This window comes from Pteronotus mesoamericanus, unplaced genomic scaffold, assembly GCF_021234165.1.
Source record: "Pteronotus mesoamericanus isolate MK-2021 breed Mesoamerican mustached bat unplaced genomic scaffold, CSHL_Meso_final contig_20, whole genome shotgun sequence".
NCBI lineage: Eukaryota > Metazoa > Chordata > Mammalia > Chiroptera > Mormoopidae > Pteronotus > Pteronotus mesoamericanus.
In genome coordinates this window covers 46069564-46089270 of record NW_026555085.1, presented here as the reverse complement: position 1 = coordinate 46089270, position 19707 = coordinate 46069564, and the positions used below count along the sequence as shown (strand labels likewise).

Here is a 19707-nt window from a genome sequence, read left to right as displayed (position 1 = left end):
ATAAATAGAAACTCATTCTAACAATTATTAGCACAATCTTTCGGCCTAACATGGGAATAATAACCAAGAAGGTTCAGTAAAATCTGTAACTCACATGAAATATTTATATTTTCTGCTATGTGGAAAAAATGACAAAGAAAGCATGGGATAAGAGAACAATCTCTATAAAATTGAATTTTCTGTTGGTAGAATGTCATAATTTGCTTTAAAGTAAGAACTAGCATTTTTAATTAAAAAGCACAATGAATAAAACTGCTTCACTACGGTAAAATTACAAGTTGAAAAGCGTCTTAAATATCACCTAGTCCAATCCCAAATCTTTTAAATTGCATGTAGCATTTGATTTCTATAAGAGCTAAAATTCTGGATCAAATTGAGATACTACAGTAAGCATTAGACCCAGTTTAATAACTACACATTGCAAAAGGTAACTTTACTTATGTTGACTTCAGCAAATATATTCATCAAAAAATATCAGTATTTTGTGCCATACTATCTGGCTACATAGCATCATAAACTAAAGTTGTGGTTTTACAGTGTAGTAACCCATGAATCACTAAGTTAATCATTTTCACCAGATTAATGTGGTAGAATGGAACTTCTTTTTATTTATCTGTTTGTTGAATAAACTTCACTTAAAGAGCATTTACTCCCCCAAAATTCTAAACATGGAACAAATCAGATTCTCAAAAATATCTATATATATGGCTATTTCTCATCAGACTAAGATGACAGTAGATACAACATGATTATATTAACATTATAGTCATTGTTACAAAGATAAAATCTGCAGCAGAACCAATTTCAGATGCTGTTTTTGTCACTAGATGACATTCTCCCACAAATAAAATGATCTTGTAGAAATCTAAACTTTTACCAGGAAGCAGGCTGCATACTGATAAAATAACAATTTTAAATTCTAGTAGCCTTAGGAAAAACAAGCAGCTACCATTAAATTAACAGCTAGTGCTGCATAAGCATATCCTTATTAGAACAAAACAAAACAATACTATGCTTAATATAAGTCCAGTCCTATTCAATCATATGCCAATTTCCTGGGAGAAAACTGTCAGTTTACATTTACCTGTGTGGCATTCATATACCAACTGGAAAGAGAATCCATTGAACAATGTGTCTTTTTCTGGATATCTTTTTCCTCCTCTTTGGATTCCACATCTACATGGCAGTACATCAACTGTGAGAACAGCTTTTGCAAAAAATGTTTCATATCTGCAGAATGTAAAAGGTAAGAAAGTTTATTTCCTCTTAAAACACTCTATTATAAAACAACTGAAACTTCTTGATCAGTAGATTACATTATTTGAGTAAAATGTGTTTTTCTTTTTTTTAATTAAGAAAAAACTTTTTTAAGATTTATTTTTAGAGAGAGAAGGGAGGGAGAAAGAGAGGGAGAGAAACACCAATGTGTGGTTGTCTTTCTCATAGCCCCTACTGACCTGGCCTGCAACCCAGGCATGTGCCCTGACTGGGAATCGAATCAGCAACTCTTTGGTTTATAGCCCTGGCACTCGATCCACTGAGCCACACCAGCTGGGGCTATAATGTGTTTTTGTACACTTAACATTAACTAACATATCATTTAACATATTGACTATTATTAATGTTCATTAGTATCTTCTTAATATTTAAATATCATTAATTGATACTAACACTAGGCCAAACTTTGTGTGTACTGTCTATAATAAAAATGTTACCTAAACAAATGTATAAATATAAAAACTACTAATTATATAAAGAATAATACATATTTAAATTATTTCTGGACAGCAAAATATTTTTAAGGCCCCTAAAAAAGATTAAAAGTGTTATTTACACAAGTTATTTTACTGATTACAAATTTTCCTTAAATTCATTTTAAAGATGTCCTAAGGGCTTTTACTTAACTCCAATCAGTTTATGAATATGAAAGTAAAGAAAGCACATAAACACACCAGTTCAAATTTAAGCACATTTTACTCTACTAGTTTCCACATCCTTTATGACTGAATGTCTTCAGATACCCAAGGTAAGCTCTGGCAATGGACTATTTTTACTACTGGTGGCCTTTCAAAGTGGGACAGTTAGATGACTCGAGGCTGTAAATATTAGCCTATGTAGTTTATTCTCTGTTGGGCTAAATAAAAAGACTGGATGATTACTGGCAGTGAAGCAGATACGGCAGGGGTAGGGTTGGAATAAAGTGTCAGAGTCCTGTAATAGTCAAGACTATTCGGGCATTACATTCACCCTGTCATAATGTACTGCCATACTCTTCCCACAGACAAAAAGGGATAAAGAAAGCTTGAGAGGGAAAAACGGAGAGAGGACCAAAGAGATTTGTAACATCTCACCAAGGTTATTAAAGCATGTATACTTTACCTGGACAGTCTCTAGCTTGCAATGAGACTACATATGGAGTGACATTATTCTGAAGGGCTTCTGTTAGACTTCTGAACGTTAAATCATGATCTGTTACATTCACACCTATGGGATTATATATCAGTATTATACCATCATTTTTATTATTAATAATTTAACAACAAAAGCTATTTAACTTGTCAAGCAAATTGCTAAGTAAAAATAGTTTACTATATGATTAATAACAGAAACCAAAAAAATACACTGCATAAATTAAGAGATCTCCAGTGATAATAGATATGTGGATGCACACACTATACTTATTTGATAGGAAAGGTATTTAGCACAATTTCTTTTAAAAAAATTACCAGGGATGTGTAGTTTACCCTTGAGAACATCTTATGAATAATTTCATTCCTTTGTTACATTGACAAAGAACACTTTAAAACAATTATTCAAAAATAAGGATTATAGATTCCAGGCTTACTGTGACCCTGACTTACAACTGAGGAGAATCCAATCAGTATTATTATTTATGATCACAGCAGTAAATACAGTAGATGAAGTATACACTGAACTGATTTCCGAGGAAAGAGCCTAAAAACAAATTATAATTTTAGGTCCTTTAGGTATTTACTAAATCCTCTCATTTCCACAAATCAGAATTTTAGTGCTCTGCATGCAGGTATCAGAATTAAGTGAAAATTTCCCCACATACTTTGGAAAAAATTCTATTAACTGATGACTTCCCTAACTTCACAATCTGTGATTTCTAGAAAGTGCTTTGACCCTTAGGCAGGTGCCAGCAGCAGACATCTTGAAACTACTTTATACTTGCTACTATAAAGCTTCAACTGCTTGTCAGAAAAGGTTCAGAATCATCCTGGCCACCACCAATAATCAACATTTTTTTTCCTCGGAGAGCCGATACATAAAAATGTTGGCAGGCCATTTTTAAATGGACATACACTAAAATAAATAAACAAACAAACAGACCACATACATTTTAGAAAACAGAAAATTTGTAATTATACTTAAGTATATTTGAGCTTTTAAGTATCAATATGATATTCCTAGCATGCATTATGGTTTATGATTGTGATACCACATCTCTGAACACATTTAGGAATTTACAAAACACTGACTTTATCTTGTCTTCACTGAATTTATAAGTTCTTTAACACTATGTTCCTTAAGACAAAGGAACTGTCTATTAGAAACAAGATAATCAGCATCTTTAACTGGAAAAATGTTCTCCTAAAAGCACTGACTTTGAAACACATGATTTACATTAGCTTCCTTTCTACTTTTGGCAGTAGGCGAAGAAGGGATTTAAACAGTGTTCTCACAGCAATCTATCAGCCATGCCTCTTGATTGTGTTTTCCCCATTCCACTTCCAATTACTGTAACATGGCAGTACAGAAATAAAGTGCCCAACGGTACAAGCTAGCCATCAGTTTCTCATCCATAATAGAAGGGGTTTTGAAATTAAGTAGCAGACTGCACAGAAAAGCTGGTTCACAGCATTATAAATCATTCCACAAAGTTTATTCAGAGCAGTCCCAGGATCAGTAGCATGGACATTAGCTGGAGGCCTGTCAGAAATGCAGTTTCCGGCCCAGCCCCAGACTTACTAGCGAAAACTTTCATTTACTAAAATCCCTTAGACATTACTTGTAGATACAATAAAATGTGAGAAGTACTGTCTTGAATATCAAGTAGATCATGAATAGTATTAGGCAGTCATTAGACAAAAGAATTTATCTCAGACCCTACTAGTATAACAATCCCAGAATAAATAGCATATTCAAAGAGCAATTAAGATTATATTAGAAATCCAAATAAATTCAACTTTCTTTTCAAAAGGAGTGAGGAAAATTTGCTAATATTCCAAAGAAAATTTTTCCATTACCTGCAATCCAGATGTTTGGTTAAAATGGAATGTTAATGATAGAAACTTAAGTAACTAAGAAATTTAAACCTGCAGTCTGAAAGCAATTTACATTTAATTCATCCAAACTGCCTTTTAAACAGTTACTAGTAATACAGTATTACAATCCAAGATTGAAAAACTATGAACAGGTAAATAAAATTAAGGTCATAGAGTAACCGCACTGAAGAGATGATAAAAAGATATAAAAATAAAATCTATTAATATACTGCTGGTTTCTTTATTACCAAATTCAAATCTCCCACATTTTCATAAAATAACTAAGAAGAAAAGAGTAACACAAATATATTTCCCCATCATTTTTTAGACAAAAAAATGGAGGAGGATACTAGGTAATCAAGTCAATTTCTTTTAATTAACAAATGCATGTCCAGCATAAGGAAATTTTACTGGTTTTGAAACTATGCTCAATAAACTATAATTGGTTTAATTCTGTAAATGAGAGAGATAAAACAGGTTTATCAGAACAGGTTATTCCCTACTATTTTCAACAACAAAACCACCAATGTAAGAAAACAAACATGTACATACCTAGAATAAGAGCAGCTGTTGGAATTTCTCTGAGTTTTATTTGACAGCCCCAGTCTTTTGAATTCTTCTGGAATTCAGAATGAGACTTTTGCAGAAATTTGATTAGGCTGTCAAATAGGTTTTTATTTAATTCCTCTTGCAGTTGCTAAACAGAGAACACACAAAACTTTATGGATTATTATTAGCAATAATCTGATGTGTCTTTCTAAATTTGGGAAAGAAAACTGTCATGAATTCAATTCCAAAGATTACATATAGAATTATAATGATAATGAAATAAAGAAAAGTTTTTCTCTTAAATCTCCAGTGATTAGAGCTTTGGATTCCTTCATTAAAGAATCTCATTTACTCACTCAACAAACTTTGACTAACCACCTTACAAATGAAAGACAGTGTCTACCCTAAAAAAGAAATTGAGCAAGAACACTTACATTGAAAATATGTTGTTTAGAGTACTACAATAATATAGGAATAAAGAGTAAGACTACACAACTTAAGCTGAGGAGGCGATATATCTGAGCCAAAGCATTGGAGCAGGTGATGGAGTAAGTAATGGTAGATCAAAGAAAGAAGGAATTGGGCGGGAGGGGAGCGGGTAAAAGAGGCAAGGAAGGAAGCAAGCACCAAACACCTAGGGAACCACAGATATAGGTAGGCATAAAGAACTTGAGAAGTAGTAGGGAATAAGACTGGACAAATAAGCAAGGGGATGGACCAAGGAAATATATATTTGATGTTAAAGAATCTGGATTTCATCCTATAGGGAGAACCACTGAAGGGATTTGAAGTAGAGACATGACTAAATCAGGGTTAGGAAGGGTTAATCTGGCAGCACTGTGAAGGCCAAATTAGAAGGGATCATAGAAGCTATACTGGCAGCAGAGCTGGAAACCCCATTGCCTGGCTGAAGACTTGTATGTGCATGAACAAAGGACTTTCCTAATTGCCCAACGGTGCCACAGGGCTTAGCGGCAAATATGAAGAGTTTTATATCAGAAGCAGGGATATTAGAATATTTTGACAATCAGGTTAAGAAATGAAGGGGATGGCTCTGGCCAGGTAGTTCAGCTGGTTGGAGTATCATCCTGTAGACCAAAAGGTTGCAGGTTTGATCCTTGATTGGCGCCGGGTATGGGAAACAACCAATGGATGTTTCCCTGTCACACAGATGTTTCTCTTTCCCCACCCCCTTTCTCTTTCTCTAAAATCAATAAACATATCCTCCGTTGAGGATTTAAAGAAAAAATGAAAAGAAATGAAGATGACAAATTGGAAACCTTCAAGGGTCACATGGAATACGTGAATGAGCAAAGCCAGTAGGTGTAAAACAACAGAGTGTGGTGGGAAGCAATAATAAACTGAAAAGTGTATAACCATCCCAAAGGCATTGGCATTAAAAAACAAACTGTGTGTGTGTGTGTGTGTGTGTGTGTGTGTGTTGGCCAAAAAGTCCTTTATGTTTTCTTCAGTAAAATAAAAGACATATTTTTTATTCTCACCAATAACTTTACTGATCTGAATATTCTGAGTATGTAGGCTATCTCCTGCTATTAACTTCTAGTGGGTAGATGTTAAGGGTGCTGCTAAACATCTTCCAATGCATAAGACAGATCCACAGCAAAGAATTATTTGGCCAACATATCAACAGTACCAGGTAACTTTGCAAACCACTTTTGACATGTTCAATTAATCACAGAACCCTCTCCATACATGGCACAAATCTTTTTTTGCATTTCAGTTGCATTTTTACTTTTCTTGAAATAATAAAGCATAATATGCCAAAAATGTTGCATTATCTTCTTCCATCTTCAATATTAAAATGGCTGCACAAAAATTGACCAATTTTGGTAAGTTTTTTAAAAATCCATACTGGCTGATATGACAGCTGTCACAACAAAATCTAACAAAATTGTTCCAAATGCAGTTAGACAACTAAGCACTTCTAGAACTGTTGTACAGGAAACACACAATGGACTTTTTCGCCAACACAGTACAACACTGTGTTGGTCAAACAAAACAAGTCCACTCAAGATGCTGGCCCTAGAACAACGTATCTGCTATAGTGGAGAAATTTTTCAGAGCTAGAATATAAAGAGCATGGTACCTGGATATGAGGATGAGAGAGTGAAGCACTATAGAAATAGCTTGAATTCTTACTTGTGTAACTGAATGGAAAATTTGAAGAGTGCCTGCATTTCAAAGCTGTGAGGATATGTTAAGGCCCCCTGCCTTAGCAACTATCATTACAAACATATACTCCAGTACCTGAAACTATGTTTAATACCTGGAATATGAGGGGTTTTTTTTTAAGGATATACAGATTGTTCTTAAACAATATTCCAATATTTCATCAATTCTCTTGTAAACTGGTAGAAAAGATGAAAAGCAACAAATGAGATTTATGGTATTAGAGAAATGTTGCTATTAAAAAAAGTATTCACCTCAGTTTCAGATTTCATCTGCTGCCATATCAACTGATAAGTTTCAAATCGAAGATTACTGTCCTCAGACTCATTTTTTCCTTTATTAAAATATTCCTCTGAAAACAGAAAAAATTAAGTCAATGTCTTTTTTATATAATAAAAGTTATAAAATATCTGTACAAAGTCACACAATAAGTGATGGGGTTGAAATTTTTTTACATGCCTCAAAAAAAAAATATATATATATATATAGGGACAGGTAACATTCAATATCCTTTATATTTAATTTCATTTATATATCTTATATCTTACTATAATTATTTTATCTATAAGATTAAATATCTTTAACTTTTAGAATGTATTTCTATCATTTACTTCTCAATTTGTTTTTATTTAATGGTTTTTGATTTGAGGTATATATATTTAATATTATTTTTATTATTTCCCCTTACAAGGCCTTGTATGCTTTGCTTCATATATTGGCTTTGAGCTCTCCTTTATTAAATAAATCTTACTACTACTATTTTATTCATTTGTTCAACTAACATAGTTTTAGCCCAGACTTTTATTTATTCTGTCTTATTATTATTTTATCTACTTTTCTAATGTTTTCCTCCAAATGGTTAGCCATTTATCAAAATACTATTTGCTGCAGTAGTTTTCAAACTTTTAAAACTATGATCCACATTAAGGAATACATCTTACATCATAAGCCAACACACATACATGCAACAAAGACAAAAGTCTCACAAAACAATACTTATCCTTATCATGGGATACCAAATGTTTTCTATTGTTTTTTAAAATTCTCATGACACACTAAATTGATATTATGACTCACAATTGAGTTATATATAAAAATCTTCAGTTTAAAAAAATATTCCTTTTTTTCTACTGATTTGGGATGCCCTTATCATCTAAATACTTATATGTACACTTGGAACTATTTTTGAACTTTTTCTTTCATTCTACTGAATCCAACCATACCAGTCCTGCCCTGTTTTAATTATTGTAGGTTTGTAGTTCATTCTAATACTGAATAGATCCAGGTCTTCTTCCTATCACCACAAAACACCATCATTCTTTTTCAAAAAATTTAAAGCCATTCTTTCAAACTAATTTTGTCATTTCTGAAAACTAATTGCAATGGTATTTTGACTGGATACAAGGCAATTTGTAGTCTGATTTGGGGAGAAATGATATTTTTAATATGGTAAAAATTCACATCCAAAAACACTCCAAGACTATTCCTTTAATCAGTATTTTACATTCCTTACAGTTTTCTACTTTCCTTCATATTTCCTGTTTACTTCTGGGTATTTTACTGTAATAGCAAGAACGTTCATGGTATTACATAATTGTGAAAATATACATTTTGTTCCTGACCTCACTAAAATGCTGCTAGTATCCCAATATCAAATTTTAATATTAACTAAGAGTTTGGAATAGAAATTCTCTTTCATGTTAAGGAACTTTCCTTCTAATCATGGTTGACTTTGTTTTTGGCAATACTGATTTTTTAATTTTATCAAAAGTCTTAGAATATTTTGAAGTCATCATATGATAAAATGATAGACAAGTTTATAATATGAAAACGTAAACAAAAAAAGCAGGGAGATACATACTATTACTAAGAGACTAAGCAGAATAACAAGGTAGCCTTCGATAAAGCAAAACTAGTCATCTTTGAAAAATAAGTAAAATCATATAAAAACTTAAAACAGCAAATCAAGACATGAATACTTTTGTGCTGAATAATGCTGCATCAAAATACTTAACTGTCAGAAATTGGAAACAAGAACAGTAGAACACTTTAACCTGTTACCATAACTTCTCTCAGTCATTTATCCAGCAAGTAGGTAAAAAATAATTAAGCACTGAGAGGAACTAAAGAATGAATGTCAGCTCTCACTGCTGACAGTTTAGCTCCTGCTTCCAATCACAGTTCATTCTCTCTCTCTCTCTCTCTCTCTCTCTCTCTACAGAATACTGAGGAAAGTGAGAGTTATCAGTCTTTTTTTAGGTACATGCCCAAATGCCTTCAAGTCAGGGGGTAGATGGTGGGTGCAATGTAAAGCATCTTTCTACTTGTGCAGACAATTTTGTTTTAAGAACTGAAACCATTGAAGGCAAGTGCTAATATCTGGATATGGTTTTCCTCATTTCTGCTCCATCTGTTTTAAAGTTAGGGTCAATTCCTCTAAGATTTTCATATTGTAACAGTATCTGTTGGTCTTACATCTGGACAATGGAATAAACCTAATGCACTTCAAAGTTCATTTTAAACAATTATAAACATTAGGTTTACTAATACTACTAAAAACTTTAAACAAATCTTAATAAATTATAGCTGAAATTTAATACAAAAAGTTCTAAGCAAAAATTCACCTCATAGTTTGAGAGGCAGTACTAAGTAATGGTTAGAACACATTCAAGAATCAGACAGCTTAGGTTCAAATCTCAGCTCTGCCACTAGCAACATCACTGAGAAAGTTCTTTATATCTAAGTACCTTCATTTGATATGTTCTAACAAAAATATGCACTCACATGATCAGCCTTCTTAAATCTAGGGAACATGTCCCTCACTCCAAAAAGTTCCTCTTGCATTTTGCAGTCAATTCCTCCTACTTTACCCTAGGAAATCACTAAGATTTTTAAGACAATCTCTTTTAAAGAATGGTGACATATCCTTAGAAGGACACTTACTTTTCAATTTACCTTTTGAAGATATATTAGTATTTCCTTTTAGATTAGAAGTCTGGGGTGGTACCCTTACTGCTTTGACCTATGCCTTGGAAGATAACTGCTATGTAAACATGACAGGTAAGCCAAGCTTAGAGAATTACTAAATTCAGTTAGGGGAGGAAAACTTACAAGCCTGATATTAAAACATCTTACCTACTGGCACAGAGATCCTTCTTTTCTTGAAGTCTGGCTTAAACACAAAGCAGCCCTATAAAAAAGGGGGGGGAGGGGAATCATAAAGTCAAAGTAGCCAAGGAGCAAATAAATCTAATAACCAGCATTTTATGGATAAGCAGTTTTTTTTTAAAAAATGTGTTTCTTTAAAGTGCTAAGAAATCATCCCTTTTCTATCCAGGTTATAGAAGGAACGTTCTAAAGCAATATAAGAACTATCCATTTCTTTCTCCTTCTTTCCATGGGATATATGTTTGACTTTGCTCTTTGGGACCTTATCTAAGATGTGGACAAAGAAAACAAATGCTGATGAAATTTAACTCAGTTTCCATTTTTATAAAACTTAGAGAAAAACATTAGCAGTATATATTAAAATGAAAATCAAGACTATATAAAATAGCCCTGACTGATGTATCTCAGTTGGTTGGGCATCATTCCTCAAAGTGAAAGGTTGCCGGTTCAATTCCCAGTCAGGGCACATGCTTGGGTTGCAGGTTCGATCCCCAGTTGAGGTGTGTATGAAGCAACCAACCGATGTTCCTCTCTTTCCCCTCCCTTCCCTCTCTCTAAAAATAAATAAATAAAGCCTTAAAAAAAAAAAACATATAAAATAGTTATGCTCTCCCATCTCATAAAAAGTATGTATTACTTAATTAAACTCCAACTATTTAGAACCTTGATGGGAAACACATACTCTGGGCTATTTTGTTTCATCTTTTTTCATCTGATAAACTCATTCTTTTATCCATTATTGATCAACTCAAACTCACCCACTCTGGGAAACCTCCAATTCTCTAGTTAAAATTATTCCTTCTCTTAAGATCTCACAATACTTGAATATCTTTATTTTAAATCACTTTCACTCTGTATCATAGTTATTTAGGGTCTCCTAAAGTAGTTTGTGAACACCTTCAGAGCAGACTGCATTCAGTTCATAATCATTTCCCCAATGTTTAGGATCGTGTTAATATATACATTTGGCCTTGTTAGTATACAGAATGAATGCTTGCCAAGTGATATTCCTGGTAATTTCCTGGCTACACATAGATTCTTGTTATTATTCGACTAGGGATAGATAGCTCCCAAGCTACTGGTCTTATGCTTGGTCTACCAATCCTAAAGCTACACATCATGGACAGCTACTTAAGATTGCCATTTCTGCTTTTTCTCCACCATCGAGGTATGTGAGGTTCATTCTTCTTCACCATGTCTTCTCACAAGACTTTCAGGATCAAGAGGTTCCTAGCCAAGAAACAAAAGCAGTATCGGCCCATTCCCCAATGGATTCGGATGAAAACTGGTAATAAAATCAGGTACAACTCCAAGAGGAGACACTGGAGAAGAACCAAACTGGGTCTATAACGAATCACGCAGGACATTGGAGAAGAACCAAAACTGGTTATATATGGAAGGGCACATCAGAGATGGCTCACATATTTATGCTCTCTATTCGTGTTGTCTGCCTCTTGAAACCACAGAAAAGACCACTACTGGACAGCCTGGCATTTTAATTGGGAAATTGTTGGAAAAATGATTTTTCTCTTGATTTTTTTCCTGCAGTAGTAGGTTCGTTCATTAAAAAATGTGAGGCCATTTAAAAAAAAAAAAAGATTGCCATTTCTATGGAAAAGGAAAATAAATAAATAAATAAATATCTATATATCTCAAAAGTTATCTCAGGATAGTGCTGAAGACAGCAGTGCAAATATAAAGTGGCCATTTGGATTATAGGATCCAAAGTGAGAACTATGCCTTATACTTTTGTATCTGCTACTAGTGGAACTATTTAAAATACACATACATACTTAGAAAAATCATGTGGTACCATGACAAGCTGGTCAATGCCTCCTTTCTATGTCCCTCGGCAACTCAGAAAAAGAAAAGGAGCTTTGAAGGAATGAGATACAAAGAGTACCAAGAATGAATCCTAACATATGGCAATAGCAGTAATACTGATCAAGGGATGTTATCTGAGATGGAGGAATAAGTCTAGGAGGAAAGCTGACAGCAAGAAAATATGACAAGGAAAGAGAAGTTTAGATAGGTTAGGGAAAAAACAAACAAACAACCTGGCAGTTCCATGAACTCTAGCAAGTCTTTCTAGATTCTTATTCATGTAAGATCCCCTTCATAATCATCTCAATACAACCATTTCTGTTATAATGCCCTAAGTGCTTTCCTTAAAAAAATAAAATAAAAAGAACTCACAGTTTTGCAAGGTATCATAAATCAGTGTTTTATGCAATAAAAAGGATTAGGGGACAAGCTACTCAAAACCTATGGAACTTTATTTACTATCAGGTCAAAACAAAAACAGTACCAATCCTAATTTAAAACAAAACAAAACAAAAACAAAACAGAAAACAAAAAAAAACCCTGGCTGGGTGGCTCAGTGGATTGAGAGCCGGCCTGCGAACCAAAGGGTTGCCGGTTGAATTCCCAGTACAGGGCACCTGCCTGGGGATGCAGGCCTGGTCCCCGGTAGGGGGCGCGCGAGAGGAAACCATACATTGATGTTTCTCTCTTTCTTCCTCCCTTCCCATCTCTAAAAATAAATAATTTTTTTTTAAAGTCCATTAAATCTCTTCTGGCATTTGCATCTAGCATCAGTTAGTCAATCCTTTGAAAACTTAAACCCTAAGCTTGTAGTTCCTCCTTGATATGAAGTCTTGAAAGACACTCCTCATAACTTTAATTTTAATCAAAATTAAAAGTTAGACCCATGGTGTAGCCTTCTTCATTAATGTGGTTTAACAGAGAGAAATGTCTTTGCAGCTTTTTCAACTGCACTCTCAGTTTTATCAGAGAGCTTAACGGGCGATGCGCTCACAGTATTACCAAAGGCCATCGTCTATAGCAGTGCTATCCAACAGGACTTTCAGTAAGGAAGTAAAATAATCTGCACTAATATGTAGTCACAGCATCATGTGGTTATGAGCATTAGAAATGTGGCTAATGAGACTGAGGAACTGAATTTTAATTTTTTAAAATTTTACTTGAATTTAAATACCCACATGTGGCTAGTGGCTACCGCACTGAACAAAGCTGTTTATCTTCGTACCACCTGTACTAGGTCTTGCAATCCCTGGTCATCTAAGCAGCCAATATGAAGTCTATAATATCCTCCCACACATACACCCTACACTTTTCCATAAGACTCCCTTCTCTATCTCTGCTCTCTCATTATAAGGACCAATAATATGCCATTTTATTTCTCTCTTCTGGGCCAAAGAACATGTCAGTCTCTCTGCTAAATCCGCACCCCCCTCTCCCCAATGCTTGACCTAATTTCCACTCATTTTTCAGGCCTTGGCTAAAATGACTTTCTCCAAAGGCCTTTGCTGACCCTCCGCAATCTAGGTTAGGTTCTTCACGTTCTTCTGCTCTCTCCCTTAGAACTTTCTTGCTAACATTTATCATAATTTGTGGTCATCTTACCTATTTAATGTGTTTGAGTGCAAAAACTGAGTCTACTACGTGTCCTGGTACCTAATGGAGTGCTGGGCGCACAATAAATATTTATGAGAAGGAAAAAGTCGGGAGACTGGGGAGCATCCTCGAGGCATTCGACCTCCACAACCACAATTTAAAACTCCTCCTAGCCAAAACACTAAGGCATGTGGGAGTCTTTGCTCCCCAAAGTTAGCCTCAACTGGATCTGGAACAAGGATGCCCCAGCCTCTGTCCGCCGCACCTTGCCCTTAAGTCGGTACACCTAGACCTACGTAACGTCTGCTTCACGGCTTCCTCAAAAGGGAATGAGGCTGCAGCGGAGTCTCAATGGTCGCCCGCCCCCACGTACCTTGGACACCGAGGAGGTGGCCATGGTCCTAGCGGCTCCCGGGAATCCAGAAACTCGGGATTTCCCGCGCTCCCTCGCGGCAGCAGGGCAGAGGTTAGTAGGGGGCTAGTAGGCTTCTTGATTGGCTGGTATCACCCTCCTGGGCGGGCTTCCGGCGCGCGGAGGAGGGGCAGCAGAGGGCGGAGTTGGCTCCAGACAAGACTGGTAGGACGCGTTTCTTCGAGGCCAACATGGCGTGTGCCTTCCGCAGGTCTATCGCCTGTCAGGTACGGACCGGAACTAGCCGAAGGAGCCCCGCGCGGAGTCCCACACCCTGAAGCCATTTTACCGCTGTGGGCCAGTCCTCAACAGCGGGATGGCAGGTTTTGAGAAAACTATTCCTACCGGCTCCTCCCCCTTATTTAGAGATGTTTCAGCTGATGAGGGTATGAGGCTCAGATCAGTTTTCACAGTGAAAAGTAAACTTTGAAAGGCACGTGTTGCTTTTCCCCCAGTCCTTCCCACCCTGCATACAGCATTGTATCCTTTATCTGGGTGGAAAGTCTTTGTGCCATGATTAGACCCCATAGAAATTAATATTGACCTAGTGAATCAGAAAGGGTTTGGCTAGGAATGAATTTTAAAGATTTACCGGGGGGTCTTAAGGTATGTAATACCCAGAGTGTTCTGAAGAAAAACGGAGAGTTCTTATAGTATTGGGTTGGCCAAAACGTCCGGTGTTTTTTTCCATACAGTGGCTTTAGTAGTATTTAGTTGTCCTTAACTCCACTCGAAACAATTTTGTTAGATTGTATTGTGACACCTGTCATATCAGCCATCTTTCATTTTAAAAAAAACTTATAAAAATTGGTGAATTTTTGTGCAGCCATTTTAATATTGAAGATAAAAGATAATGCAACATTTCTGGCATATTATGTTTTATTTCAAGAAAAGTAAAAATGCAACTGAAACGCAAAAAAGATTTGTGCTGTGTATGGAGAAGGTTCTATGACTAATCTAACATGTCGAAAGTGGTTTGCGAAGTTTATTGGTACTACTGCTATTTTGGCCAAATAATTATTTTGCTGTGGGGCTATCTTATGCCATGGAAGATGTTAACAGTACCCCTGGCCTTTACTCACTAGAAGCTAATAGTGGGAGGTAGCAACATACTCAAAATATCCAAATAGTGAAGTTATTGGTGAAAATGAAAAATGTGTCTTTCATTTTACTGAAAAAAACATAATGTACTTTTTGGCCTACACAATATAATGGAGTCACCATAGTCAAGCTGCTAAATTACTAAAATCAAGTAGGTTGATGTATGAGGAAATGATTCAATTATTGCTTTACCTGGGAACTTAAAATTTCTAATTTCCCAGTGCTACATTAGTGTCTGGATAAACACCAAACCTCCAGGTAATCCTCTAATTGCTCTCTTAAGGAAAAGAATGGCTTTCATTTGTCCAGCCCTCTGATTATCTAGATCAGGGGTCCTCAACCTCTGGGCCTTGGATAGGTACCAATCTGGGCTGGTTAGGAGCCAGGCCACGGGACAGGAGGTGAGCTTGAACGTAATTCACTGGAATCATCCTGAAACCATGGCCACCAACCGTCTCTCCCCACATAGCCAGTGGAAAAACTGTTCTTCCACGAAACCCGTGCCTAGTACCAAAAAGGTTGGGGACCACTAAGAGGATTACTATCTAGGACCAATTCAGAGAGTAAGAATGCAGAACTAATTCTCAGGAACTTTTTGGCCAAGCCAATATTCCTTTATTCTTCTGTGTTCTTTAAATTTAGTGGAGTTGGTGATGAATCTGAATTTTTATTCTAAAGAATCTAACTTGAAAAGTGGTCATTTCTGTTGCAGTGACTTTGGCTGCTTGCCCTAGCATTAGCTTTAATAACTTCAAAGATAACATGAGGCCCTGTTTTCCTTGATTTAGAGTCATCATCTAACACTTCTTTAATGAAGAAGAGAATAGAATATTGCAAAAACCTTGCCCTCCAAATCCTTTAGGAAGGTCTCTTCTGAACCCTGAAGTTTTAGTTGTTAGCTTATTTGCTGCCTGTTTGAGTCTGAGCAAATCCAGACCTGTAACTGAAGAAAGTCTCTGAAAATGTGGATTGCTTGTTCATTGGCTCTTGGTGGCAAATGTACGTACCTGACCTGGTTATTTTAGGAAGTCAGAAGTGAGGAACCAGAAGTTATTAACAGTTTAATTTAGGATCTGGAAGAGTAGTAATTGGTACCAACAGGTTAAGTAATTTAAGACCTGGAAGAGTAATTGGTACCCTTTTAAGAATTTTAAGACTCATAGCCTTGCAGACTGTTATATGGATAAAAACACAGAGCTCATTTTCATAAGATGTCATTTCTGCCACCTAGATACCTGGTTACTAAAACATAAGGATCTCTTTTGCACTAGAAAAATTAGGATTTTTATGTGATTACCAGAAATTTTGATCTTGAACTTGGCTCCTAGCTGAATTTAAAATTTTGTCTAGAGCCAAAGTGATAGAATATTTTTTTTGGCTTTGTATTCAGTACCTGGCTATGAGGTATAGGAATTATTTGTGCCTGAGAAAGGAATGGTTGAGAATTGCCCAAAAGCTGATTGATGAATGAGTTTTCTCATACTGGGAGCCAAAGATTCCATTGTCTTAGAATCTCTGACTTTATATTGCCAAATTTCTAAGGCTTAGAATTGTACCTGGTACATTGTAAACAATCAACACATACTAGCCAATATTATATTACACATTGGAATCTCTGGTCTTAGGTTCCCAAACCAGGTCTGGAATGCATGGATTTTTCACTTTTGATACTCCTTGAAGAACTCCCTGCCTTCAGCCTCAGACTTCTTCCTCATTCAATTGTGTTATTTAGTTTATTTCTCAAGGACTGTGCTTAATATTTTGTGGGTTTTATTTCTCTGTTAAATTTTGAACTTTATTGTTACAGTCTTATTATTTTATTTTCATCCAGTATATTTCATTCTCTAAGAGTTTTTTTCTGTCATCAGTATTGAGGCCTTATGTAGATAGCTACCAATAGGCCCTCGTTACACCAGTGGTAGCCCTAGATAAAGCCCAGTGCCAGGAGTAGCACCATTATGTGAAGGTGAAAAAAGAAAAGAAATCCTGTAGCTAAGGAAACCCATTATCCACCACATTCCCTTCAGAAAAAGCACTAAATACAATCTTATTATTTCCAGAATAATTATGAACCTGTGAGAATGTAGGAGAATTAAAAATCATGTTCTCTGACATTTCACCACTTAACAGTGGTTCTTTTATCTTGTGTGTGTGTGTGTCCCACCTATTTAAAAGATTCTTGTAATTAAAAGCACTCACTAGCCTGGGCACTGATTGTTCACATGAAGGACAGTTGGTATCTTCCTAAGCAGTGGTTCTCAAGGCTTGGCTGCAGACAGGAATCATCTGAGAAGCATTAAAAAATACCTAAATCTAGGTCCATTGGCCTGGAGTAGGTCTTGAAGCTCTCAAAATCATCTGGTGTTTCTGATGTTCATCCAGGCTTAACCACTAAGGACAACCAGGAGGCAGAAAGGTATGGTGCAGTTGTTCCCACACTTCACTGCACATTACAGTCAACCCAAAAACTTTTTAACATCCTGTTGCTCAGGTAACACCTGTGTTAATAAAATCAGAATATTTGCATGGTCAGCATCAAAGTTTTCTCAGGATTTCTGGGTCATTCCAATGTATAAGAAAGTATGAGAACCACTGGTGTAGTGATTAAGAACACTGATCATGGGGACACATGGGTTAAATCCAGCTTCTCTGAGAGGTAAGTTCTCTGTCCCTCATTTGTAAAATCTGGAAAATAACTTAGCTACTTTATAGGCTTGTCATTAGGATTTAATTAATTAATATGTATATGGTACTTAGGATTGTGTTTGGTGCATTGTATATACTCAATAAATATTGTTCATTATTACACTAAATAAGAATGCTGAGGATGGTATTTTAAACCCCCTTTCTGCACCACTACCACCCCAAAGGCTTTCTGATGTGGGGGACCTAGTTATACATTTACCCTCAGTGAATGCTGTTAGTCCCACATGAAGCTAGATCACCAGAAAGCTACAATACATATCTGAACCTTACTTAATTTTCAATGGGACTTCCTTAGTAGTACTTTTATAAAGTAGTGCTTTTTTAAAGAGAAAAGTCTTTTTCATTTTTGCAAAAATAATGCTTGTTCACTGTTAAGAATTAAGTAATACAAAAGAATTTAAACTTCCCTGTAAATAATCATCATTAACAGGGTGACCTTCATTTTAGATATATTTGTCTGCAGATATACAGACAGGAAAAAAGAAGGAAGGAAGACTGGATAGATATGCTTTTTATAAACATTGCGCTTTATTGTAATGAGTTTTTATTTTTAGATTTGTTTGCTTTTATTTTTTAATTTTATGATGAAAAATGTCCAACTACTAAAAGTGTATTAGTGTTAGGATTTCCAGTGTATCCATAACTTAAATGCTGTTTTAAATAAAAAGTATTAAACATAGTTTTGCTTGAATTTAATGAAAGAAAAAGAAACCAAAGTGCAATGCAAAGAATTATTGATGTGTTTCCTAAATGAATCTACAGTTAAGAAAAGAGATTATGCGTAATGTTACACCTTGGAGTGTTTCTTTAAAATCTTGATGTTTCTAATATAGACAGTATCAACCCCTCGCAGAGAGGAAGACTTTAGAATTTGGGTAACTTTCTCACTCAAAGTTTGTAATGCTCATAGTCTGTTTATTAATGTATCTACACAACTTTTCTCCTGTTCATTTTAAATTAAATTGGATAGATGCTTACTACCAATGCTTTTCCTAGTACATGACTTGATTGGCTGGATTTCTTTATAAGTAGATTTTTTTAAGAAGGACTCATTCTGCTTTATTTTTTGTAACTTTATTTGAAAAGAAATTTATGAATTCTCAGATAAAATAACCCTGGATATATCAAAAGGAGGCTTAATCATTAGAAAATTAGCATGTTTAGAAATGATATCATTTCTAAATGACATTTATTTTCCAAATGACATTTAGAAAATAATCAAAAATCTTTTAGAAATAAAAACAACTGAGCAGGCGAAACAAACATAGCAGTCTGCAACTTCTCTACTGGATGAATCTAGTACTATATAATATCATTGCTAAATTATTTGCTTTAACCAGTTCATGCTCTTTGTGATTAGGTAACAGGCTACAAAGTGCATTTTTTTGAATCTCTGGGTTTTTGATTGGGTGCTTTATTTTTTAAATTTAGTAACTTCGGCAGATGTAGCTCAGCGTTAACTTTCTGTTACTGTATTTTCCTGACAGTTTACTTTGATCTGTAGATTCAGTTTGTTTCTCTTTTAAAGAAATATTGAATCATGAAGAAGAATAGTATAATATTCTATAGATAGTATTCATGTAGCTATTACTAATTGGGATGCACTCATAGCTTGTAAGTGACATCCACAGATATGGCAAACACCAAACCTCGTATATGAGGAAAGAGAATTTGCAGGGGTCGTTAGCCAGGAGATTTTAATATTTGCAATAATGTATTTTTCAATCCTTAAATTTTATATACGTGGTAATCAAACTGTAATTATCCTTCTGCTACTTGGAGTTGTGTTTGTTTCTTTGCCTCAATTTTTACAAAAGATCTATAATGATGCATGAAGGTTCAGTTCCTTCATTTTACTGCTGAATGGTGGGCCAC

The 19707-nt window shown here is 35.2% G+C and overlaps 3 protein-coding genes across 5 annotated transcripts in view; 2 read left to right on the top strand and 1 right to left on the bottom strand.

The window, feature by feature from the left end:
- Positions 1-14036, bottom strand: part of ORC3 (origin recognition complex subunit 3) — a 60493-nt gene extending 46457 nt beyond the window's left edge. For all 3 annotated transcript variants that reach the window (XM_054569692.1, XM_054569693.1, XM_054569694.1), the window contains exons 1-6: positions 13987-14036; positions 10164-10218; positions 7283-7380; positions 4842-4986; positions 2380-2484; positions 1085-1230 (exon numbers count right to left, since the gene is read on the bottom strand). In XM_054569692.1, the coding sequence (XP_054425667.1) occupies positions 1085-1230; positions 2380-2484; positions 4842-4986; positions 7283-7380; positions 10164-10218; positions 13987-14010 (573 nt within the window). In that variant the 5' untranslated portion in view covers positions 14011-14036. The remainder of the gene's footprint in view (positions 1-1084; positions 1231-2379; positions 2485-4841; positions 4987-7282; positions 7381-10163; positions 10219-13986) is intronic.
- LOC129067619 (60S ribosomal protein L39-like) lies at positions 11338-11593 on the top strand. Its single transcript, XM_054569695.1, has one exon. It carries the CDS (start codon positions 11391-11393, stop codon positions 11544-11546), a length of 156 nt encoding a protein of 51 aa, XP_054425670.1. The 5' UTR covers positions 11338-11390; the 3' UTR covers positions 11547-11593.
- A 131-nt stretch (positions 14037-14167) lies between the features above and the next one.
- Positions 14168-19707, top strand: part of RARS2 (arginyl-tRNA synthetase 2, mitochondrial) — a 54372-nt gene continuing 48832 nt past the window's right edge. The window contains exon 1 of the mRNA XM_054569691.1: positions 14168-14252. Within this exon, the coding sequence (XP_054425666.1) occupies positions 14217-14252 (36 nt within the window). The 5' untranslated portion in view covers positions 14168-14216. The remainder of the gene's footprint in view (positions 14253-19707) is intronic.

Bases quoted from the DNA above. Each gene is read 5' to 3' on its own strand.
- LOC129067619 (XM_054569695.1), top strand. From the start codon at position 11,391: ATGTCTTCTCACAAGACTTTCAGGATCAAGAGGTTCCTAGCCAAGAAA.